The sequence below is a fragment of the Aythya fuligula genome, chromosome 11 (assembly GCF_009819795.1).
Source record: "Aythya fuligula isolate bAytFul2 chromosome 11, bAytFul2.pri, whole genome shotgun sequence".
Lineage (NCBI taxonomy): Eukaryota > Metazoa > Chordata > Aves > Anseriformes > Anatidae > Aythya > Aythya fuligula.
This window is the reverse complement of record NC_045569.1, coordinates 3794706-3821694: the sequence shown is the minus strand read 5'-3', so window position 1 is coordinate 3821694 and position 26989 is coordinate 3794706. Positions and strand designations below refer to the sequence as shown.

General features: G+C 40.1%; 1 protein-coding gene across 8 annotated transcripts in view; it reads right to left on the bottom strand.

Moving 5' to 3' along the window:
- Positions 1-26989, bottom strand: part of TCF12 (transcription factor 12) — a 156755-nt gene that overhangs the window by 24359 nt on the left and 105407 nt on the right. For 5 of the 8 annotated variants that reach the window (XM_032194529.1, XM_032194527.1, XM_032194530.1 and 2 more), the window contains exons 8-13: positions 25330-25465; positions 22192-22244; positions 4209-4314; positions 2883-3022; positions 2407-2551; positions 932-996 (exon numbers count right to left, since the gene is read on the bottom strand). In XM_032194529.1, the coding sequence (XP_032050420.1) occupies positions 932-996; positions 2407-2551; positions 2883-3022; positions 4209-4314; positions 22192-22244; positions 25330-25465 (645 nt within the window). Of the gene's footprint in view, positions 1-931; positions 997-2406; positions 2552-2882; positions 3023-4208; positions 4315-13315; positions 13401-22191; positions 22245-25329; positions 25466-26989 lie in introns of those variants that run through there. The other 3 variants (XM_032194533.1, XM_032194534.1, XM_032194535.1) reach the window with 2 other exon arrangements.

Genomic DNA, 26989 nt, shown 5'->3' with positions numbered 1-26989 from the left:
TCTGGTGATCTTTTAACATTTGACCCTTTGAGGGATGCAGAGTAATAGGATCTGCACGACTATGCACATTTCCATTTGCTGGTAGGAGGTAAGAGAAGCAGAATGCAACCCAGGAACGGTCTGTTGGGGCTGCATAGAAGTCACTTATTTCTTTTGAATCAGTCTATTTTCTAAGCACAAGTAGTACAAAGCGCTTCCCCAGTCACCACTTATAAGTCTGAAAATTCTCATATAATAAGAATCACGTCAGATACCGAATACAAGACCTATTTTCAAAACAATCTGTATCAATTAATTACCTTTTCATAGAAATTATTTCTTCATTTAACTGTATTAATACAGAAGTAATCACTGTAAATACACATATGTAAACACAGCATTACACTGTTAGCAGATCGGAGACACTTGCAATGTTTTACATGACTCCAGCAAGGGTTAAAATTCAAACTTTATGCACATGTAGCATTTTAAAACCTGTTCCATAAGTTATAGTTATACAAGACAGCATTCAAAACCTCTCAGTTTTATAAGGCCACTGAGAATGCATTTTGAACCTTGAGGCAAGATATGCTGTAAGAGTAACATTAGAAATATATATATATGACTAACTAGAACTCTATAGCAAAGAAAATTGAAATCTAAACTTTTTTATTATTATCTTTTACTTCGTATAAACAACTTTCTTTTTTCAGGAGACCAAAAAATCTAGGACAAATGCTGTTTAAAAATTAAGTCAAAACTTGTCTTCTACAAATAAAAGCATTGGTTTTCACTTGCCTTCTTGTGGATGATTATCTTGTATATGACAGTACATTATCTTCACACGTGGCCCGCCTCTCCCCCCGAATTTGATATTACAAAATGAACACAAATAATGAAAGCTATGATCAAAATACATCATTTCAGATCTGAACATTTAACTTTTACTCACAGATGCCAATGCCTTTCCAAGCGCATCACCTGTCTGTGAGCTTCCAGCACCATTTCCTCTGTTTCCTGTAACATGGAAAGCAAACCAACACTTATTTTTCAAGCTGAAAATCTCTTTCCTTCTTATTTTATTCATCACATACAGTTGAACAACCACTGTTTAAATGGAGATTCTGAGGAAGCCAGTGTGAACAGAAGCAGTTCTCATTGTACTTCAAAAATTTCATTAAAACAATACATATGCTCTCCTCTTAAAAGTCAAACACAGTATCACCATAATAACTTAAGCACCAACAAGTATACGTGGTTAGAAAAAAGACCAAAATTGCCATCTAAGATCACAGACTGATTTCAATGAAATGTGAAGAGAAAATAGAAATACTAATTATATCATTGCAGCTTATTCTTAAACTGCTATCGCTGAAGTGCTGTACATTTCATTAACTCTAGAAGCTGAATGCCCTGAATAGCTCCTTGCACATCTCCTTGTTCCCTTGCTCTAGTTCCCTATATTATACTCTCATGTTTATTTTAGAAAATCCCTGAAAAGATCTTAACCACCAAGCTTCTGCCACTCCTGTCATTAGTTGCACGTCAGCAGCTTGATGTGCCCTTTTGCTCCAAACACCAAAACAAGAGAATGTCTGAAGACCTAAACACATTATAAACATTATAAACACAGGAAGGACCTGAATCCTTTGAAATCTGTATAAGATAGACCCTCTAAAGTGAATCTCGTTTCTGCAATAATCAACTTCTAATGTCAAAAAAAACTTATTTGATGTGAATGTGAACCATTCAAGACAGAAACCGAATCATCCAACACTTGCCATTTAAAATGTATTCCCAAATCCAAGCCAATACAGTCACACTAACTAAATTCTGCTTAGTTAAAATGAAGCCTAGTGCAAATCCCATCAAACTGAAAAAGGTCACCTACAACCATTTAATTTCTACATCTGTATCTAAATAGATGTAGTGCATCATTACATCTACAATCTTCAGAGGGAAAAAAAAAAAGAAAAGAACAAAAGGCACATTGTGAATACAGGAGGCATACATTTCATTTCATCTAACTCTTCCCAAGCTGATCAAAAGGATGAGGAAGGAGGGAGATAAAAACACGTCATATTTAAGAAAGTACAAGGAACAGCTCATCATACTATATTCCGTACTTTCTAGGCAAGCATGGAAGAGGTTAAACCAGCCACCATACTGGCTACTCAGTAATCTCCAAATCAGTTAAGGGAGGAATTTATGATACAGTTTATAAAGCTCCCTGAAGCCCAAAGAAACAGCCTTCCTGCCTTTCTCCAGCACAGTACATTGGGGAAATGGCAGCTCTGAAAACTGTAACACCAGTACTACTTATATGAACATAATTTATTAACTTGGTGCATGTTGCAGTCCTAAATTTCATTTTCTTGTACATTAAAAAAAAAAAGCAGGAAGAACAATGCAGGAAGAATTTTTTACCCAGAATATTATCTGATCCGTTGACAGGTGGAGTGTGTGAGGCAGCTACATAAGGTGAACTGCTGGTACTGCCACGATGGAAGCTAGACATTGGAGGAAGACTGGCATTTATATCTGTAGGTGAGACTGAATGCGGGGGATAGCTCTAGAGAAAAGAGAAACAGACATAAAACATTAACTTGTCTTTAAATAAATGTTGATATTTTAAGATATTAAATACACAACAGCCAGCCCTTTATTAAAGAAAGGGACTTATCCATCCTCTGAACAGACCAGTACACAGACACAACTTGTACTTAGACAACAAGCATAAATGAAAGAACGCTATTCTGGCATATTAAGTCAGAGTAATGACTTTTCTTTCTGACAACTGAGTTTTTAACTGATATTCATGAGGAGCAAACGAAAAACAAATTCCTGTAAATGAGATCTCCATATACAAGCACGACTACATTAACCCACGCTGCAGAACTTACCAAACGGTCATGTGTGTGCAGGCTGCCATAACTGCTGGACTGGGACATGTGGGACGAGGAGCCTCCCAGCATTCCACCGTAGCCAGGCTGGCTCATGCCATTGGATGAACTCCAGAGGTCAGAAGAGTTGTGGGTCCCATCTTTTTTTTTTTTTTTTTTTTTTTTTTAATACATACACACATATTTAATAACAAAGAAAAAAAAAGAATACATTTCATGAAGAGTGGTATTGAATTCTTTCTTTTACAAAATTATTTTAAAGCAATACATGGTTCAGCTACTCAGATGAACATCAGCAGGAAAATGGTGGCTAATTTATACCGTGTCTCCTATTTTTCTATCGCCACACTGTTCCTATATTTATAAAAAACAAAACAAAAAAACAGCAGAGGCTTTATAGCTGAAATGCAATCCAACCACAGCTGAGAAAATACCAAGTACTTCTGCTAATTACGCAGACCTTCAGTAGGGCCAGATTTATATCAAGAGTGTTGATAAAAATTCCAGACTAGAAGAAATAATAAAAAGGGGGTGGAAGGGAGAGAAGTTTGGCTAAGCAGTGCTCATCATAAACATACAGTGCAAAACATCTATTAATCTAAAACAAGGAACTTACAGTCTAAAATACCTTAGTACCATAAAAATATGAAAACATTTCATAATAGCAGATTTAAGCAACTGAAATTACTACATTACGTAAGCCTTAAACCCAAGCATATCAATGCAGCTTTCCTTCTGCAGTACAAACTGAAGTGCTCTGTAAATTCCCGTACTTAGAGGCCATGCTTTCAATATGCTCCAAAACCCCATCAGACTGCAGCATGAGCTACTTGTATGACGTGAGGCCAAGGAAATGAATTCTGCTCTCATTTTGTTCAATTCAATCCCCGCCCTCCCCCCCCCCCCCCCCCCTTTTTTTTTTGCATGCTGGATACACAAGCATTTGAGCAGTTGGACTGTTAGCTGATATTCTACAGTCAAATTCCGGAACAGTCAAGAAGCCCTCACCTCATTTTTCTCTATCACTCCAGTGTGCTGCTCTGAAGCCCCTACAAATCAAAGGATGGGGGATTCTGTCCATCTGGCCTGGTGTATAATCCCCTTAAATTTCAGTCCGCAATTAATGTCATGAGAAAAACTTTAAATCAACAGACAGCTCCCTTCATCTAACTGTTTTAGAAGTATATAAAACTTCGCCGTAAGATCTAGAACAGTATATATCACCTTTAAGTTTCCCCACTCATTCTGTGTAGCAGTGGCTAACTTCAGATTCCTGCCTAAAGGACAAGTTATACCTTACCCATATACTTAAATCTTTTTACTTACCTTGCATAAAGAAAGTGCTAGCAAACATACTGCTTGGTGGCTTAGGAGACGGGTAACTTGGAGATTCTCTGTTGAAATCATCAGAACTTGGGGATGGTGCATACACCTAAATATAGGAAAGCAGTAAAAGCATTTTAGTAATATTTGGGTGTCATACATTAAGAAACCCAGAACAGCATACACACACAGAAAACTAAATAAAAAAAAGAACAGTGTAGCAAGCTGCAGCATTTGTTGCCCTTGTTTTATTTGCTTTTTAGCAAGTTGCCACAGTACAGTGGAACTACAGTAGAATGATCCCAACAACACGCTTTCTGGTGTGCCAACTCAGCCAGGTGGCCTGATAAAAGCTTGAATGCTGATTTTGCTTTCTAAGTGCATGACTCGCACAGACTTGTTGCTCAAGATAAAAAAAAAAAAAAAAAAAAAAAAAGCAGCAAGATAAAACAACTGGGCCCCAAACAAATTTACTTTAAAACAACTCAATGCCTGTTTGAATATTTAACTAGCTGGCATCCCAACAATCAGAAAGAGAAAGAACATCCAGTGACAAATGGAAGGACTTTTAACGCAACTGTTTTACCAACCATTCAAAAACTTGCACCCCTTTGTAAAGTCATCAAAAATAAATGTAAAGCAAGACTTGCAGAATAATCTTCTAACTGCAACACCAAGCTAGTTTTTTTTTTCATGCTGGCCTAGCATTAAAGAAAGCCAGCGGCATTCTTTTTTTCAGTGTAACAACACACTGGAATGACTAATCTCGACCTGCAAACAATTTTCTTAACAAATTAAAAATTTTAAGAAGCCAAATACGCAGAACGCTTAAAAGTTTCCACTGTAGTGACCCTAAATATATGTATGTGTGCACGCGCGTGTAAAGCACATTCAGGACTAATTCTAATCAACAAAGCCGGCATTCAGGCTCAAGGACTCGACCCACAGTCCTGTTTTCTCTAAGCAATGCTCTTTCTCCGTAACAGTAACGTGGTCAATATACCAAATACTGCAATATGACTAGCATAAGCTGAAAAGATGTATTAAAAGGGGCAAATTAATAAAAATGGTAGCACCAAACATCCAAGTGCAACACAGAACCCAAATCTTTTTTTGCTACAAAGTAAAAAATGCAGGACTTCTATTGGTAAATCGTTCACCTTACTTGTAAACACAATGCTTCAGATAAAATAAACACCCTTTATTAAGAATAATTTTAAAACTTCACAACCCAGAGAGCACACGGTGCCCTAACACTCAGCAGTGCACATTCCTATCCTTTCCGATGCAAATACAACCCTACATCTGCATCTGCAACGTTCACCTCTCTCCTTTCTTTGCGGTACCCGGTGTTTACCAAGCAAGAGAAGGGAGAGGAAAAACAAGCCAGCCAACAAAAAAGCCAAGTCTGCTAAAAGAGAACTATTGTTCCCTGCAAGGGTGAATGTTCTGATACGGATATTTAGAAAGTGAAGTGGGTAAGTCCCTGCCTTCATTTGCATACCAATACCCCTCCTCCCTACTCCCAAATGCTTTCCTAGCCTGCTGTTGTCAGACCAAATGGCTGGGCATGTGCCTGCAGACAGCACTCCTTTATATTAGGGGGCTGCTTTACCACTCTCCGAGACTCGTTTTACATCAACAGAATTTCAATAAAACCCATCAAGCTGCAGTACGATGGCATCAGCGCAAGGGCACAGGGAACTAAGCTAGGGCACGTTTGCCGATACAAACCGCGCAGTGAAACCAGCAGGTAACGAGACAGCTGATAAAAAGGAGTCAAGTGCAAAACTTGGGACTTTTAGCTGCTGCATGTTTGTTTTTAAATTTGAATTTTGAATCAAAATAGAGGGGGAAAAAAAAAAAAAAGAAAAGCTATTTTAGGAAAGAAAGCCTTTCCGAGGAGCTTTTGTTCAATATTTTACTTGCAAATTTTAGATTTCTCGAATAAGTGTAAAATAGAGATGCTCATCAAATCTGAGTGACAGAATGACAATACGTTATAAGCAACGTTAGCAGTACATATGTATTTACTATATATGATGAATGCATGTATATTCCCTGCCTCTGACATATTTTAACAGAAATGTCACTCTGTCAAATTGTAAATACTCACAGTCGTAAGACTGCAAACATATTAGGCAAAATTGGGCTTAATTTACAAGTTCTGCTGTGCAGAATAACGCAGCATATGCTACAGCTGACGGAAAATCTATCACTGTCACAGGACAGCAGTGGAAACAAAGCTTTATGACATTTAGCACTGACAAGAAGATGTACACTGATAAATGTGAAATAATCTACAATTAGGAATTATACTTTTAAACCACGGCATCAATGAGGTTTGTAAATGTAAGCTTCAGACTGAAATTTCAACATTTTACATTAATTTGATTTCCAACAACTGATCAAACGCCACCTCAAAAGGCAAATTGAACTGAAAACCTTGTACAAACATATCATTTACAGATATGTACGTACAAGCCATTAACATAACAAAAATGTTATGAATTGTGTCAAAGAAAGAGAAGCCCTTTCAAACAGCTACATGAAAGTCCTCGCACAGACACACAACTTTATAGAGTTTCTGCTTGTTTTGGTATCTTAACTATAGATTGCAAAAACATCGCTGCGATGTTATGAAGCTGCACTTGTGCCAGTCTAGATCTTTCAGATCAAAGAGCTCTTGCGGCAAAACACAACTGATGTGGTCTCAAAGACTTCATCAGCTCCAGATGTGGGGAAATAGCCAGCCAATTCCACAAAAGGAGCAAGTCTCTTTTAGTTACAATCAGAACTACCCACAAATTAAAACCAGGCCTCTGATGTCATCTGATCACCTGCAGATGAGCGCCAGGTTTTTTTCTGGTTAATGACCTAATCATAATTTTTTATGTTGTGTTACTACAAACAAAATCTAAAAGCAAAGGAGAGGATTTACTAAGATTAACCTGAAGTCCATCAGATGAAAAATAACTTTTTTTTTTTTTTTTTTTTTGATTCACAAAGTTGATGATAAAAAAAATGCCACCCTATTTTGAAGTGTGGAAGCGATGTGTTCGGCTGACCAGCTCGCTGGCTCCCCAAGCCCCACTGTGGTTAGGGGCAGTCCAGCAGAACGCAGCCCGCCGGGGGCCTGGCGAGCAGCTCCGCAGCGAGGCAGCCGGTGCCCTACTTAAAGGGCTTCTCTTCCGCGACAGCTGAGTAAGGCAGTTATAAATATGACGTGGCTGCTCAAGACAGCCTCTTCTAGCTATTAAACTGATAACAGTGACATCCAGGAGGCATCAAGCCAGTTTTTCCTGGCTGACATTCCCCCAAAGACAAGGAATACTGTTAAAAGGTCACCCTGTCTCCTTGGAAGCCGGCGCTCCCCAGCAGGTAGGAGAGGAGCCCACCTTCTAATCCCCTTACATGCACTACACCCCAAGGCACAGGCTGTGCCTCTCGACTGACAAGCACAACGCTCTCGATTATGAATGGGAAATTCCCTTCCAATAAACACATGCCAAGAAGAGTTTTTTAAATGACTTATCAAGTGGAGGACTCGACTCTTTTTGGAGCTGTGCTAGAATATACATTAATCCTCACAGCGCAGTACTTCTGGAGGGTGCATGGCCTCCGCAGAGGGAAGTAGGACAACCAAGCTGTGGAGAACATCAAATCGTAGACCCACTTCTGCCTCTTCCGCACCCGGCACCATTTCACATTTCTCCAGTGGGAACGGCAGGATGATGACAAAGATTTTTTTTTAGGGTGGGGAGCTGACTTCCAGAACGTAGCACTGAGCAGGCTGGAGCTGTACGACAGCAGGTTAGGCAAAGCCAACGCACCGTCCAGTTCTCCAATCTGCCTTTGTTCTCAACACATTCAATGAACGCTGCCGCAGAACTTAGCCCCAACCTCACGTGTCTAAGAGAAGTCAAAGGATTACACAACGTGCTTCTATTTACAAGTGCCAGTAACACAAATATTAACTTGAAGATTTGGGGTTAGCAAATTTTACTTGAAGTAAAGCTTCCAAGTCTCATTCTATAAATGCATTTAACAAATACAACACTTTGAGTGTTCCTGTTGGCATACTCCTTCTCAGGCAATTCTCCCTTAATCTGTTTCAAATTCTTAAATATTTATCAATGTTTAATATTAATGTTAAAAGCAGATTAAAAAACAGCAACGAGGCTATCAAAGCTTACTTTTGATGAACTCATGCTATCTCAGGACCAAGTCTCCCAAGGTGCATACTATTTGTGAAATTATAAGCTATGTTATTCATTTAATTCTATTTATTAACAATTCTTGGAAGTCCCGGGCAATATTTAGCAAGCTGCAAGAGAGACAATTTTTTGAATCCAGTAGAAATGGATAACCTTCCCTGTAGCTTGTAAACTCCGCTAACTAGCCCAGCTACATTCCATCAGCATCAGTCATGCACTAAGCAAGTGTGTGCCGATGAATGATTTGTACATGTGGCAAAATTTTACAGTGTATTATCTGCAGGTTTTGCCACAAAAGCTAATTCTGCTGAAAGGCAGCTCTGGGAAAAAAAGAGACTTGTTTTCATGTTTATTATATTTCTGACAGAACCACGTACTAAAACTTCAGGAACGTAACTACTTTTCCCTTCACTACTTTACAGAGACAGAAATTGCCAAAAGCACAGCTGAATTTTTTAGTTGATATTTAAGCAAGATGATAGAATGGAGAGAAGCTCTAATATAGAAACAAGATCAGTACACCACATCCTAAATCCTGCTTTTTGTTTCCAATACCAGGTGTAAAGGCTCATATATTTTAAAACCTCTTCTCACCACCCAGAAAGAAAATAAAACAGTCCTCAATGAGAACAGAGCATCTGTCTCGCCTGCAAATCCAACCATAATTTTTAAGGATGGTATAAAATTCAAACTCCTTGAAGCAGCTAAACTGAATTCCATCTTAAATAAATGTTTACGCAGTTTAGGCGTGCTATACATGCCTATTTGGGTATTTTTGAAATGCAGAACCCTACTGCAACGATACAGGCTTCCTAGCTTCTTCCCCAGCAAGTGATAATTTTGAAGTCATGTTAAAATGTGATAGGCCAACTTATCTAAAATCCCAAAGTCGGGATACAGAAACGTTTTGTTCTTTTGATTTTATTTTTTAAATTGTAGCGTGAGGACAGGGGGAGGAAAAAAAAAATTAAGGCGACAGGAACACCACCAAAAATAAATGTGTATGTAATGCTTGAAGATTCGTTCTCCATTTACTAGAACAGCAAAAACCTCTTCCCCACGCTTTTCTAACTACACTGTTACTAAAGAATGCATACAAATAAGTCTTCAAAAATTCCTATTAAAAACAGATTTTCAAAGAAACAACAACAACAAAGTTGAAACAAATTAGCTCGTTTCTTAACCTGTTCCCTGTATTTCACAAAGCTTTTGTAGCTGCGCTAGGAATCCCCCTCACCACCAGTGATCACAGGAAGATAGAGCAGTGGGGATACAATCCTATCTTCTGTATTTGATGATTTTTTCCCTGACCTCGCTAGTACTGTCACTTTCTGGACTTGTGACAGACTGCTGCACTTCTACAAATGGACCTCAACATGAATGTCATTTCGGAAAGCAAATCCATGGAACAAATGGGTGTGCTCGCATTTTGAGAAAAATAGATCCGTCCAATCCAGCACCTGAGCCCATCCCTCGCTGCTTTCATTTGCCCAAGGAAAGGGACACAACCTATGCTCCACAGCACCGACACGGCTTGCTGCAGACAAGACCCCCTTCTGGCAGGGGCCCACTGCTCAGTACGGTGGCAGTTTAACCCAGTGGAGCAGGGAAAACTCTCGGCTGATGCACTGAACTCGTGGTACATTTTCGGAGGAGTGGGGAGGGGAGGGGAAAAGGGAAGGGTGAGGAACAGAAGAAATCCAGCTGACCAGCGTTTCCTACCTCTCCTTATTCATTGTCCACAGCAGCGTACCCCTAGAGATTTTCCAGATGATCTTCTATTTATCCTGACTTACAAATGTTAGCTTTGACCTTGTCTAAGTTGCTGTGGGCAGCATATGGCACAGAACAGATTTAATTGTACTTTTCTCCCTGTATACTAACTGGCCCAATACTAATAAAAGCAGAATTGAATAATAATTCTTAGCACCTGGTCGCTCAAAAATTTACAAACTGAAAACATTTTCCATTGCTGTTAGGAGATGTGGTATGTTATTTATTGCATTACAGCAACAGAGAGGCATGCTGTCATGTCACCTAAGCGTTTTCCAAATTATTAAATACTTTTCTTGATGTTATAACTCTGGCAGCGATGGCTACAGGACAGCTTCTTCACTAAGGAGTACTCAATACACATCCACATAGTTGCACCTGTGTGTATTTGTCCGTATCTACACGTCACACACATGTATATACACAGACATGTCTATAAATAACCTTTTGCTCTCAAAATTTTCAATACACAAGCTAGCTTACAAAAAAACAGAATCACAAACCATTACAAATATTAAAAAGTTGCATTTTGTGATTTTTTTTCTGCACTTTTTAATAGGTATTGCAGAAATTCACTGCAAAAGATGCAGTAGCTCCATCTTCGTAAAGGGATCATTGAAATCTCAGCTTATGCTGAGAAAAAGCGATGTTTACTCACCACTAAAACACCCACAGACTGGTATATCACATTAACCTGTACAACACGCGGCACACAACTGCGATGTGTAACACTCAAATTTATTCTCATGTGAAATAGCCATAGATGATATAATACATAAGTAATGCAGTATCTGAAATTGATTTATTTTGGTGATAAGTGATATTAGTGCAATCTATCTTGAAATAATTTCAGAGTAAGATCATCAGATCCCTGAAAAAAGGACGTTTAGAAAATAACCGATTTCCTTCTAAACTTGTAGGTGAGCTGAAAAAAATAGAAAAACTTGCATTTCAATCTATATTCTTTATGCGCAAACAAGATACAAAATTTATATTAAATATCTTTATGCCATTTCATTTTACAAAATGTAAACAAAGATGATCAGTTAATGAAGTTTCCTTAATTATTTCACTTATTATTCAAATTTTTAAAAATAATGATTTAGATTTGTGCTGTTATTTATTTATTTTTTTTAATTACGGTTGGATAATTTGTTTTCTTGTCTACAGCACAGCTCTGGTAGAAATGAAAGTGGAGGCAAGGTGAAAGTGAAGAACAGATAAATATGATTTTTGCCACAATTTTCAAAATTTGTCAAAGCTCCATAATAAAATTGTATAAACCTTCCATAAGCTACAAATATTTTCTATATATCAACAGGTGAAGGAGGATGAGAAAAAAAAAATCGGGTTTAATTTTCTACTTTAATAGAAGTACTTTGTTTTCCTTTATGTAACAGATTAAGTTTTTTTTTTTTTTTCCTTTCTAAATTGGTAAGGATTCTTGAAACATATTTTTAGTAACTTGTTACACAGAACAGTAAGATTTTACGATTTTACTCCCTGATGAGGCATTTCCATTAAAACACGACTGCTCACTTTCAAGTGTCCCTCCTAAAACACACAAATTAAAAAAAAAAAAAAAAAAAAAAAAGAACCTCCCCTAACAGTTTTTTTTGTTCGTTTGTTTGTTTTTTTAAAATCAGACTTAATTTTTAAAATTTAACTTTATTTACGTGCCAGTGCACAACATGTATTGTGGTGCTTGAGTAGTTATTCTTTTGTTTAATGTTAGGCTTTCTTCTGTCTTACAAATTAAAAAAAGTTCTAAAGGAACAAAACATTCAGTAAGGAGCATAAACACACCACGTATTTTTAACACGTCATTTCCCACTTGTTTTGCCTGTAAAGTGAATCAGGTTTTGTACACATCAGTAGGTACCAAGGAATGTCAGTACCCAAAATTGAGTAATTGAAATAATCTCAAAACCTCAAGCAATGAGGCACATACTATCAACTACTAACTGACTGAACAGTATAATTGAAGGCCGTAAAAATTAAGTTATATAGCGTTTCCATTACAGAAAGTTTCACGTACAGATTTGGCGTGTACACTGTGTGCTTAAAAAAAAAACAAACAGACAAAAATCTCCCCTCAGCTTCATATATCCTCCTTCTAGATACTTAAATTAATAATTTGTTCCAACTTGCAGGATTCCTGGGAAAGAGAACACTAAAAGTCACCAAGAAGTTAAAAAAAATAATAAATAAAACCTTGGGCAACATGATATAGGATCATCATATGATTTGTCATCTATTTACTAACTCTTCAAGCTCATAAAGGTCACCTCTGACCCGTAACAGGCACATGCTATCAATTTTCAAGCCGTGCTCGCCTACAGTACCAGCACTTCCATCCACTATATGCCTGGAAATACTTAATAAGATCAAAGCCTTCTTTCCTGCTACAAGAACAAAGAGAAATGTTGTAATAGAGTGATCTGTGCTCTAGAAAGAATAAAATCAAAACTCCATGCAAGTTATATTCCCTTTGCTTCAGGGGTATTGTACAGTTAATTTTACTTAAGCCTTATATATATCTTCACATAAAACTTCAAACGGACCGTTTGAGCGTCGGAGCAGACATGAAAGAAAAATAATTTCATATTTGAGAGACAGCTGGCATCGGGACCAAAGGAAATGAAACGGAGCCCGCGCGCCCTGCCTCAGCCCCCTCATCGCCCCGCCGCTCCCTCGCGGCTCCCCGCGCAGCTCGCAGCACCCCCGGCTCCGGTAGCGCCGCACAAAAAGTTTGCTACCGGAGACAAAGCTCGCGGCGGGGCCGCCGGAGGAGAGGGACGAGCCCGGAACGCCGCGAGCTGCCCGGCAGCGGCTCCCCTCGGGCTGCCCGCAGCGCCCCCTCAGCTCCTCTCCCCGGGGGCCAGGGGAGCTCCGCGGCCTCCGGGCGCCGGCTGCGGGGGCCCGGGGCCGCCCTGAGGGGCCGGGGGCGCCCCCGAGCCCGGGCCGGAGGCGGAGGGCGCCGGGCGGGCCCGGCCGCGGCTCCCGGCGCCCGGTCCTGAGGCGGCGGCGGCGCCCCCCCGGGTCGCTCCCCCCCACAGCCCTCCCCGCCCCGCCGCGGGCTGCCCGGCCGGGGAGCGGGAACAAAGGCGGGCGCCTTACCGTCTTGCCGTTGTAGTAGTACATGAGGGAGCTGCTGCCCACGCCCGGCACGGGGTAGGCGCAGTACATGGCGAGGCTGGCGCGGCGCCGGGCTGCAGCCCAAGTGCGCCGCCTCCCGCCTCCCGCCGCCGCATCCGCCCGCCGCCCGCCCGCGGCTCCCCTCCGCCGCGCACGTGGAGCCGCTGCGAGGCGGCGCATGCAAAGCAGGGCCGAACCATCGCGCCCGGCCCGCGGGGGGGGGGCGGCCGCTGCCTGCAGCCTGCCCCCGGCCCCAACGAGCTCCCGCCGCCGGGCGTCGCCTCAGGCGGCAGCGGGCGGCGGGGAGGCGGCCGCGGGCGGCAGCTGCTGAGGGGGCGGCGGGCGCCAGGGAGGGGGAAAGCGGGCGGAAAACTTCGGGTCGCGGCACGAGCAGGGGAGACGGGCAGCGGCACAACGCAGCTTGGCTCGGGACACGGCCAGCGCGGTGCTGTGGGGGCACAGAGCAGGGACTGAGCACAGCCGCCCTGCCGCAGGGAGCAGCCTGCAGGGCCTGAAGGTTCCAGCTGCCGGAGCACCCTGGCGGTGTGACTGCCAGGACCACGGAGCGGTGCAGGGCAGCGAGGCACAGCCCAGCTCCCCTCCAGCACCACCGGCGCAGCAGCAGCCAGGCCCGCAGGAGGGCTGGCGGCTTCCTTCTGCCCCCAGGGCCCACAGAGCCCCAGTTCAGGCCCTGGAGAAGCCCTAAGAAGCGTTGATTTGCACCGCACAGTGCCCTGCCCTACAGCTTCTCGCTAGTGTTCGGGACTCTGCAGATGAGACCTGCTAACACAGCTTCAGATCTCTGCACGTGCTGCTTCTCAAAGTGCACTGGGCTCATACCACTGATTTAGACAAGTGTAGAACTTAGGAAAAAAAACCCTAAACACTGGAAAATGCACTTCCAGCTTTCAAAGGAGTGGAGAAGTAAGGACACCCCCCTCACTTCTTTTTTTTTTTCTTTTTTTCCCCCTAAAATAAATCAAGCACACAAACTTTTAAATCATTAAGATACACTTCCAGGTGACTACATCCAGTTCTTTCAAGTAAAGGCTGTCGTCAACACCTTTGTAATTGCTACTGTTCCTCCACATACACATGCTCAATGTTCAAAATAGGTGTATTGGAGAAGAAGAGCATGATAAAGACCCCCCTCCGCGACTAAGCATTACCCACCTGTATTAAAAATAGCTGGGTAAAAACATACAGTAGGAAAACTACCTCCTCTATGTGGCACTCAGTGTGCACACTTCACATTACAACCATCCAATACCTGTACAGAGCAATTGTAATGAAAAGTGCATAGGTAATGGTAACTGGTAATATTTACTAACACAATTAACATTTACCAGTACAGAGGAATTATTGACGTTGTTCGCCATCACATGGCTAAGACGACAACAACAAGGACAACAATAAAACTGAGTAATGCCACTGCAAATGCTGTTTGTAGACATACTAGTTTAATGGCTGGTACCTCCGTAACGACTCAATAAACGAATTTGTTCCTGGTATTACTTCCCCACAAATCAAACGGATACCAATTTCATTTTACTGAAAAGCGAATTAGTTGTCCTACCCTCAGTGACATCAATGTGAATAAAATCTTCGTGTCCAATACTTGAAATTCATCACTGTACTTGTTCTACATTTGCTATGCCATTATTCCTCACAGTACTTTGTTAGGTCAGTTCATGTTACGGGTTCAAATCATAATTCAAGCATATCAAACTAACCCTCAGATGTTTACTTAGAGCAGAATATATGAAAAACAGACCTAAAATGGACTAATTTGAAAAGCTGGGCACAAAACTGTGATATCATTACCACTAACTATGTATTTGTAGGAACTACAACCAGATAACAATTCCAAGAACTTCTGAAGTCCCAAGTAAATTTGGGTTTTGTGGTCGCATTTTTTTTTTAATCCCCATTTAAGCTAAGCAACAGCTGCTCCGAAATTTGTTTTCTTAAGGGACATTACAGTGAAATGAATCGGGGCTGGATCAGTGATACTATACTCAGTACAGTTGTTTACTCCATTTTCCTTGGTGACAAGTCAAGGGTTAATCTGATGACTCAGCCTGACAAAACAAGTCAGCTGGAGACAGGGCCAATTTTTTAAACTTGATTTCAGACAGACATGCCGTCAGCAGAGGAGTGCTGAACTGACATGCACTTTGTAGCCCGAATTGTTTCCACTCATGACCCTGTACTGTGTGTCAAAAACAATAAGCTGCCTGTTTCTAAAGTATATAAAGAGATTATGAAATCTGATGCAAAGTGAAATACTGTCCTAATAATAAACCAAGCTACCTGTATCAGAATAAAGATTTTAACAATAAGAGGTTTTGTGAATGAACTGTATGTTCTTCCTAAAATCAATCTTTTATGTGAAACACATTTTTGTCCAATTTGTCAGAGCCACAAAGCAAATACACAGTAAGCATATGTAACCCAGCACTTGAGTCTAAAAAAAAAAAAAAAACAAACATAATTGCTCCAGATCACTGAAAATTATCCTCATACCACATAAAAGGTAATTATGTAAGTGCCTCAATGGACAAGAGCCATCCTCTGGTCAAATATATGCCATAACAACACTGCAGTATCATAATACTTGAAAAATGTTACTGCTTTTTAATCACAGCTTTATTATTTCAAATGGGTCTGTTCAAACACAAGCAGCAAAAACTTTTACAATGATTTTGAGTCAGACATAATTCAAAGTTCCCTTTTCACCAAAAGAAGCAACTGTGATGTGTAAGTCTTGAGTTTCCTCACAGAGAGCTGGCATAAATCTTTCTGAAAAACAGTAACCTAATACAATCCCAAACCTGCTATTGATGAGGACGCCAATTCTGTTCTTCTTCCTAATTTGTTTCATTTCTGAGGGGCTAGGTTAGCCTTCTTTCCAAAGGCAGCAGGCTAAGACAACTGCCCTAAAAGGCTCTCCCTTTATCCCCAACTCTGCGCAGGGTTGGAAGTTTTTATCAACTTCAACCACGTTTGAAAAAGGCACAGATGTTTCAGAAGTGATTAAGCTCTTATCAGCGCTATGAAAACCTGAAACTGAGACAGAGGAGACTGACCCCAACCAACGCCTCCCTGAAGTAAAGACAAGGAATGGGGAATAAAGGATAAAAGACAAATTCTTGGAAAGCCATCTGATACTGAACAACCAGTTACTAACTAAAATACACACACATACCTATGTATCTGTATGTATGTATGTGTGTATAACATATAAATATCAACTTTGAGCTACTAGCGATATTTCAGAAAAAAATTCTAGGCATCTCAGGACTCCTAGCAGGATGCATTTCACAGCCAAACATTTATTAGGATTAACCAAAGCAAGGCCGGTGTCAGCGTGATCTGTAAGCGCACACCGAGCACAGCGCAGCTCTCCTAACAGACAAGACCGAAAGCCTCAGGAAGCAGCCCTTACTGCTCTAAGTGGAAATCACGTTGTTAATTACACGGTAACAAAGCAAGAAAACTACGAACAAATACAAGTGTAACTGAGATGAAATCCTACCCATTGCTTTTATGTAGCTATACTGCAAGGTTTTTTGATTTTTTTTTTTATTTGATTTTAGGAAAAACTTCCCGTTAGCTGTAAGTTAAAAATAAAATAAAATAAAATAAAGTACGAGCACTGCCCCTGCTCAGCCCCCTGCGCTGTGGGCCCGAGCTCTCCTCAGCCCGCGGCCGAGCCCCGAGCCCCTCCCAGCGGCCGCCGGGCGCGGCGCACGGCGGGGGCGCCCCCTGCTGGCAGAGCCGCCGCAGCGCCCCCTGCGCGGCCCCCGAGGCGGCTCCGCCCCCGGCGCTGCGCGGGCTGGGGGCAGCCCCGGCCGCGCCGCCATTTGCTGCCCGCCCGGGGCTCTCTCAGCCTGCGGGCTGGCGGCCGTGCCGGCTCCCCCCGAGGGAAGGGGAGGACAAAAAGCCGCTCTCCTGAGCTGTGTGTGTGAAGTGCCACGCTCTAGTCTGTGGTAACGGGAGCGTTCGTCTTCCCGGTGAAGCACAAGTTGGAGCAGCCCCGCGCAACTTCTCAGCAGTTCACAAGCTGCTGCTCTGTCACGCCGCCCCTCAGAAAGCAGCCTCACCGCCGGGCGCTGCCTTTACATTCTCCTGTGCAAATCTACACTACTTTAGGAGTATCTACTGTGCTCTTTTTGGTATGTTGTGGAAGTGTAAAGAAAACTAAAAAATCTACCAGTAAATCCACCCTGCGTATGAGGGATTTTCACAGAGAAGATGTCTCAGTAAAGCAACCTCGCAGTGGCCTACGCCACAGCCCGGCAGCAGGACAGCAGCCCTGGAGCCAGCACGTGCCCACAGTCAGGAGCTGCTGTGAAGAGAGGGGCACACACATCACGTCCCTCACCTCACCTCATGCAGCGAGAACGCCACCTGAGCTCACAGCACGACAGCCATGGGCAGCTTAGCTGTTCAGCGCCAGCAGACCGGTTTTCACTTCACGTGCACAGCAAAGGGCGGGTGGGATGCTCTAATCTTAACTCACTGCTCTTTTCAGATCTATTTCAACTAAGTCCGTTCCCTAAAAGCATCAGACTTTGAATCTGATGGCCAAAGAATAAGCATCAAGCAGAAGGAAGACTGACTCACAAGGAAGAAACCACAAGTTCTGCTTTGCATTATCCATAGGGATTCATTTGCTCACTTTCGTTATTTAAAATGCCTTATAAAACACAGCACAGCATCAGAGGCAAGGGTCGGGGTTACTCCTGTCCCCGCGTGTTACATGCTGAAGACAAGATGGACAGCTGAATACATCACTCGACTGCACCAGGCAACTCAGAAGTGCTCTGAACAAACTCTAAATACCACTTTTTACATTTTGGCACCATTTCTCACCGACATGTTCTGTGGGAATAAATCTTATGAAGAAAATTAAACAATTAGACTCAACGTCACACTCAGTTCAACACCATCCAGGCAGGATGCTCCAAAGGTTTTACTCAGACATACTACTCAGAAAAGAGACCCTGATTTCATAAAACTATTCCAAGGATGTTGATTTACACCAAGCTATTTCAATACATACTGAACTTGTTCATTGTGAAGATAGTTCTCTAAAGCAAGTCTGCTCACCTTAGATTGTATTAAAAATACAACATTCGCTAAATATTAAAATCTCAAAAACTGGGTTTCAGATAAACAGACAACCAGATCACTTCCACCCCCTACTTCAGGTACTCTCTTTTAACCCTAGGGAGGAGCGCAAGTAGGAGGGATTACAAAAGGGAATAAGACCAATTATTTATTTATTTATTATTATTTTGTACTTCTCAAGCTCATTCTTTAAAAGGCTAGTATATTAGAAAAGAGGCCCTTTAGTTTGTCAGAGGTAATTCTACATACAAAAACCAAGTTTCCTCTCTCTGTGCTTAGTAAAGAGTTCAAATTTAGGAGAGAGATCTCTGCCCATGGAAAATGTTCATTTGACAATCTGATTAAATAAGTGGCAATCAAAAGTTTAATATTAACTGATAGCCTTGGGTGCTATGGAAAATCTAAAATACTCAAAATAGTTATTAGAAATGGCACTACACAGAAAACATTTGTCACAGAATTTTCTGTAACAAAAAAAAAAATCAACACACGAGTATTTCTACTCTCTGATGTAAGACCAATTAAGTGGCAAAGGAATAATGACAAATATATACGATATTTCTCTTACAATTATGACACAACAGCTATTGCTCATGGTGCTAATGATAAATATTAATCTGAAATATTTTTTGACAACGCACGTAAACAGTACCATGCTTCTGCTCATAGCACATTGGTAATTTGATTACAAACTCGTTGCACATTTCCAAGCAAGCCTTACTGTTCTCCCTCTGCAGATCAAGAAGTTCTTTGAAAGCACTGACTATGCTCTCTATAGGTGACGCGTGCCCCACCAATTAGTTACAATTGGTTTTGAGTCACATGATGTTATGATGTTATTACTGTTTCTTGGCTTAGTTAGGACAACTCCTACAGTCTGAGAAATTCTCAGAAATACTGCAAGAGTTTAGAACCTCTGAGAATGCAACTGCCACTGAAAAAAAAAATACATTTTATCTGTTAGTAAAAAATCAGCGGCTCAAAAATCTCGGTTCAAGTTTGAGCTAATTAAGAAAGTAAATCACTGATTTTTAGTTTTTATCCTTCTCCCAAAGCTTTATATTTAGTAGTTAATAGTTCAACACAAACACTTGCATGTCAGCATCAAAAATGTTTTGGGGCAATGACTCACCACTTAGCCAACTTAAGATAGCAGAACTTAAAAATACACTCCTTTGGTGCAATTAGTTTTCACAGTAAAAGGACAAATCCGGATTCCAAGTCGCATTCCAGAAGGTAACTAAACAATTAATTACCACTTCTCTATGTAACTAGTTTTACTTTGGGCCTGATAGAAACACATGACGAATGGTAAGTCTGAAAGCAAGCAATTTCAGAAAATAGGGTGCATACCCAAGAGAAAAAGAAACAAAGTAGAATTAAAGAAATCATCGTATCTCTGAAGATTGCTACTGAATTAGTTACCTAGACAATTACTAGACTACCCATTGCCATAGTCGCCCCATACTAACACACAACCATTAGAGAAAACTGTAAAACATTTATAAAAAAATCCAGATCCTTTTATCGTGTCACATTAAGAATCCACTATCTTTCTTGTGACCTCCATACTATAATTACACTTCTCTGCACTACCTATCAGCTAAAACAATTTTATCTTTGCCACCATACATTGATTTCTTACCAAAGTCTAGTTAAAATAAGTAAAGGCAACACTTGAATAATTATCAACTCAATTTAAGTTTCCTATGATGGCCAGTAAATTTTAGTTTTGTGCCGCATGCTAAACAAAACATCTCAGAGCACTTTTTTCCATAATCTGTCATCTTCCTTCATGGCTCTATTCTAATAGAATATTTTCTATTCACCGAAAGCATTTAAACGGAGAAACATAGAAATCTTTGATTCTTCACAGAAACTGTGCTTCACTGCTCCGACTGGTACAGTGTTAATACAAATAAAATTTAATCAGCATTTTGTTGTCTTCATTCAGAAGAAAAATTAAATGAAAAACATTTGAAAAATACTGCTTCTTAAAATTAATGCCTAGTAAGAGAAATGAGATAAATTTTTCATTCACTAAAATGATCTCTTTACCTGGCTAATGCTACTAAATATTAAACATGTAATGCAAGTTTTATTACTCTCCTAGAATTACAGTAATAAATTACATGGAAACTGCACTGCTACATGTTTTAGCTTCTCTGACATTTTTAATATATTTTTGTTAATCTAGCAGAAATCATCTGCTAGACTGTAAAGCCACCCTACATAACACACAACTGTTAAAATGTAAATTGCCAAACTATTTTTAGCTGCTGCTGAAGGAGGGAAAGAAAGGAGAGAAAAAAAGGCAGAAGAAGAATATTCCTGGCCTCGGGAATAATGATTTGAGGCATTGTGTTCATTTTGTTTATCAAGCAGCTATTCAGCCTCTAGTGGGGCCCAAGTGCTTATGCAAGCAAAAGCTTTTAAGAGTGCCTGCAGCTGCAATCCTGGCTTCCAGGTAGGCTGCAGGTTCAGAGCACAGCTGCCCCAGGCGATCTGCGCTATCTCAGCTCCATCTGGAAGTGCGGTTAAAATAGGATTTCAGATCCCGGTTTCCGTATGCATCACCGTGAGCAGGGGGAGGGAGAAGGGCAAGAGAGGGAGGAGAGACCGGGGGAGATGCAAGGGCTGGAAGACACCGTCCATGCCTCAGCCTTAATACCGAATAAAAAGCTCAGAGCCATTTCGCTCCCGCTCTGCTCCTGCTGCCCGTGCCGTGCGCTATTCAGCCTATCCGGCTTTGAGTTATGACTCATCCAAGTGCACCTGCGCCCATGTGTTAAGTACTGCCAAATAAAAGCCCAACATCCATTTACACAACAAAGAGATGTACCCCGCAAGGCAGCAGCGCTTCCCCCTCCCCTCCTGTTTGTTCTGAGCAGGGAGAAAAATAATTCTGTCCTTCACTTCACTGGGGATTTTTCACTTCACGTGGATCTTTAAATGCAGATTCATTTATAAACAATTTTCTTCCTTTTAAGAATAAAGCATATTTAATACCACAAAACACCCCTATAGCATTAGATTATCACAGCCATTAATGATTTTTCCACCAAAACCCTTCCAACCTTTTTCATCAAAGCCCTTTATTCTCGAAGGATAAATTTTCAAGCGAAGAGGGATCAACAAACTAGTTGCTTGAAAGCTTTCCTGATGCTAGGCTGAAGTTAGGAAAGGCTTAATGAAGGCTTTAAAATCCACCAGGGCTTCACAATGAACATCTGACTCGGTGATTTATGCATATTAATAACCTCAGTCCTACTGAGGCAAGCTGAGCTGTACATGTCCTCCGAATCTTAATGTCTTCAGCTCCACTGGGATTATTACAAATGTAAATTTCTAAGATTCTCAGCTATTAATCTCTGTCTGTCCTCCTGTTCAGCAACATAATGACTAATTAAACATCAAAAGACCTGTACAGGAGATCTTCTTTGACAGCTCCTGGCCCAGCTCTCTTCCCAAGAGAGGAATTCAAATGACAGGGACAAGTGGGTAGGAGCATATGAGCAAGCTACAAATCACCGCTATGAAATCTAAAAATTACACATCAAATGTGTATTTAGTCTTCGAGAACCACTCCCAATTGCCTACCCTAGCTGTTCGTGTCCAGTGGATACCCTCCCTAACGATAAATTGAATAATTAGTGCGTCAGGTACATAAAACCCAGCCTGAGCCCACTTTACTTAGTATAAGTAAAAAATGTCATACTTACAGAAGAAGGCAAACCTGGGGGCACCTTTCTTACTTTCTTTGTCTGCAGAGGATCTGTACATAGAGAAACGACACATTTGATCAAGCATCTATGCTGCAGATGGAAAATAACTATCCACTCCATACAGTTTTTCTTTCCACAACAGATTTCTTTTTAAATCCATGCTTTGTTTTTAATTTTGTGCCAATTAAATTTGTATCTCTCATCAATGCAAGAAGGTGCTTAAATAGGTAACATACAAGCGATCTTTTCTAATATAAAGCTTTCCTAAACAATTACTTTCAAATCCTAAGAACACTAACATTGCAGGATATGTTGATGCCATCATACACTTGGTAAGAAACAAAGTAAGATTTTGAGATAACTACGAAGAAAACCGGACTGATTAGCAATAAACATTCTCTCCCCTTCTGCATTTCAAAGACAGAACTATGAAAAAGGAATTTATGAAACATTATGTGCTAAAAATACAAACATGATGTACATTTCTATAGCATTTAGTCTATAGAAAGGTTGTAAATAATAGGATATGCAATGACCTAAATACTTAAGTAGAAGTTAATGCAACTCATTTTTTTTCATGTTACATTAAAGATAGATACGTAACCAGCCTCCTTCTATCAATAATAATTTTAACAACACAAAAGTAGTCAGCAATTTCACTATCTAAATCAAGAACCTGAACTAGTTTAGTTTGCTGCTAATGAAATTAATCTGAATGCTTACTATACGTGCAAATTAGAAGTTAACGGATGTTCTGTACTGGGTATCTGGCAATGTTATCATTTCTACAGTTGACTGATTGAGTCTTCAATTAAAATACAGAACTCCTATTTTTCTGTTTTCATTCAGAAGAGTATAATAACAGTTTCAGTTTCAGATATGACAAGATAAAAACTAATTACTCATTCCCATGTGTAATAAACCCACACAACTACTGGAAAAATATTTGCTGAATATCTTCACTCAGATCATGCCATAGGAGGTGTTTGAAAAGAAAGAAAAAACACTTCTGCGAGAGGTATTTACACTGCACACAAAGCATGACCTAGAAGGGCACACTGATTGATTTCAGCAATCTTAAAGTAGCAAATATATAGAAAGTTTGTTAAAAACCCTGGACAAGCCCTAGTTCAACTTTTATTTAAATCATTAGCCAGCAGTTCTACACCATTTAACTACACCACTTAAAAAAATAGCAGAAAGTATTTCAGGCCTGCTTTCTCTAGCTGCTGGAAATGAGACTCGAGATACAAGTTCACTTTTCTGGGACTTGGGAAAAAACTTGAAATTCATAAATTTGTAAGCCCCACCTTCCCATGTCCCAGTTACAGCCTGGCAGAGTCAGCCTCGACAGAAAGAGGAATGTTACACTACTGGTAGTTTGAAAAGGGTAATATACCTCGAGTTTCTCCTTCAACAAAAAATAAACATGAGCGCTACTCTGAGAACACCATGCTTACCTTCATTATGTCTGATTTAATACCTGGAACTTCATCTCTATACAATTTGCACAAGAAATTGTAAGTTAATCACTGAGGGAGAATCCTAAACCAGGTTGTCTAATTTATATTACATCCTTGAATACGTGGTTGTTTCATACACCTCCTCAACTTTTCTTCCCACTTAACGTCACTCTGTCCAGCCTTCAAAGTCATGGCGTAACAGACACCCTGCTGCCCATAACCATAGCAAGTTACTATTACATCAGTTTCTCACTACAACTGATTCAATGGAGGCTAATAACAACTAATTGTTGTTATTGTATTATAACAAGTCTTTTCTATGGAAGTTTAACCAACCTTCCAAAAAGCAAACAAAATATTTCACTTAACTTTCACTGAGTATTTCACTGAACTTTCCTTAGATTGTTCCTCTTCTAAAACAGACTTGACGAATGTCTGCATTTGGTTCTCATATTCTAAGGAACATGAATCCTTTCAAGCATTTGTAAAGAAAGGCAACCCCAGATTAAACGGTGGTTGTCTTGACAACATGTTAAATAAACTACATGAAAATGTATTTATATGTACATATAGGTAAAGTTCCAAAGTCACATTTTTATAATTATAGATTTAAAAAAAAAAAATCCAAGCATGTTCAGGACTATTTTAATGTCCAAAGAGTTTGCAGTTTCTAGTTAATACTCAAGTTACTTCAAGAAACAATTTGCATTTGATAAAAATGAAATTTTGGGTAAAGTATGGTTTAAGTTATATGGTTCCAACAAGCAAAATGTTCATAACAAATGTAAGTGCTATACAGAATAAAGGACATTCAAAAAACACGCAGAACTAGAGCAATCACAATAACATAAAATGCCAACATTGAAATATGGTAGCTTTTAAACTGGAATATCAAGTTACAGTCTCTTTTTGTACTTTAAAAAAAAAAAAAAAAAAACTACCGTGCATACCCAATTATTTAGGATACTCCTACAGCAGAAATGATAGAACAGCTGGCTCATTCTTGATTCCCTAATTCAACAAAAAGACTTTAGAGCTATGAAATATTACCAGTGACTACGATTGAGAAGGAAAGCTTTATTTATCAAAAAGTATCTCCAGAATACAAATCCTGTTATAGTATAACGACTTCAAGCAAGTTCTTGCCCGCTTATTTGCAAGGTAGTTGGATTTTAGAGTAAACCACTAGTCTCCAGTTTCTAAGAACTTTAAAGGCATGTTGAACCAATTACAATGAACTATGTATTGCCCTAAATAAAGTTACTTTTAGCATATAAAAGGATAATTGTTTCCCCTTTGTGTCTTTCCCCTACTAAATAATGGTAATGACCTCAAGGTCAGGCATTTCCAGGAGTTAATGATGGCATGGGTTAAGGGCACTCAGCTGGTCATCAACTCCTATCCATCTGTCATTATTGCTTTTGCAATTAAGGTTTTTATTGGAGTTTCTTGTTTGTTTTATAAGCAATACTGATCAGTATAGAATTCTCACCAGCATCTCAAAGAAAATTTCTGTAATTCTGCTTTCTCTCTCTTATACAGCAGTTTGCTGTAATTTGAATTGCTCAGTAAAGAGCAATTACCGGTATACAAACTGAGCTGTCACAGAAAATAATAAAGTCTGCAGAAACGCATCACGAATGAAAGTTTAAAAACTGTCTGTATTACTCACCAAGAGCTGGTGAGTCATGAAGTGGTCTTCGGCGCTGATTTGTACCAGAGAAAGGGTAGTAGGCTGTTCCAGGTTTTCCCGAGGATGACAGCTGACCTGGGCTTCCAAGACCCATATCTGACCGAAGCAGGCTAGACTGCAAAATACACAGACAGAAGTAAAATTAAGCTCTGTAATAGTTAAGTTGTTAATATACCAGGCTAACAAACTATTCACTGTACATACTCTGCTTGCCATTTATAGGCATTTACTGGGTTTTCAGTGAAGGCCTTTGAATTCAAAGGAGTAAACTTCTTAAAATTAGCATTTAGAAAATACACTGCTGTGTAATTCAGAAAGGTGGAGAGAGTTTTGCTGTGAGCCTCCAAACAACAGAACCATTTCTGTTTATGAGGTCTGAAAGAAACAATTCATACTTAAATTACAAATAAAAATTGTAATACTTTGTTTAGTTTGCAATGTCACACCATGTACTATACAATATAAACGTAATTGATAAAAACTGCTGAAAGTTTATGGTTTAACATTGGGTTTTAGCACATACTTAGAAATTCAAAGCTATATTACATTCATAAAAACACGGAAGAATCATCCCAAAATATCAAACAAACAAAAGAGATAACAGATTAACGCACAGAATATAAAACATTATGACATTTTAAAAACTTCAACAACGTAGTTGAATGCTTTTTGTTTCCTTTTCATGCAGTAAATACGAACACATTCTGAACCGTTAACAAGTGCATTATGTACTATTTGGCCTCACAGTATTTGGATTTCTGTGAAACTGAAACGAACGCAGGTGATTTATGGGAACCCAGTTTTTTCCATGGTCAGTAACATACTTAGCCTTGTTTTAGTTGAAAAATCCCCTAAGCTTTTTCACCTAAGGGGTGAAACTCAAAGAAGTGTTTGTACAGGGAATATAATGCTACCAAGCAGTAAAAAGGCATTCACTGCAGCTTTAGCACTGGATGCTGCATACAACTTTCCTCCTACACCAACATGCATTCGGTATTACACACAGCTCAAGTCTCTTTACTTTGCTTTTTATATATTTAGGAAAATCAGATGGTGTTTTATGGCCACCATGGAACCAACAGTCTTCAGATCCAAATAATTTGCTTCTCATTTCTTCATACTAGGTCACTCTGCAGCCCAGTCCTCGCACTGTGGGTGAGGTAGAAGACGTGGCTGTTGGATGGCAGTATTACAATTGTGTTTGCCGGCATTCAAACTGTGCTAACATTTCAATTACTAGATGATGCAAGACAAAAACTTATGGGATTAACATTTACACCAACATAAACCAGAAGTGTCACCTCCTTTCAGCCAAGCCAACTTTCCTCGTCCTCTCAAACCACTCTTGAAGACAAAGTTGCTGCACACGGCAGGTTCCCCAGGCCATCAGACAGGCACATCTACAGGCTGGGTAGCGGCAGCAACTGCTTCAACACCGCGGCTTCCTAGGGCTGCAGCAGCTCTCTGAAACGTGAGCAGGCACCATTGCTGCCAATTCGCCTCACCTTCCATATTAAGGCCTGAATAGGAAACCTCTATCCTGTGAAAAGCACTGCTTTCAAGCCAACACCGTCTAAAAGAAAATATGAAACTAATTCTGTTCTTATCCTAAGAATTAACCAAAAAGTAAAACTCGACC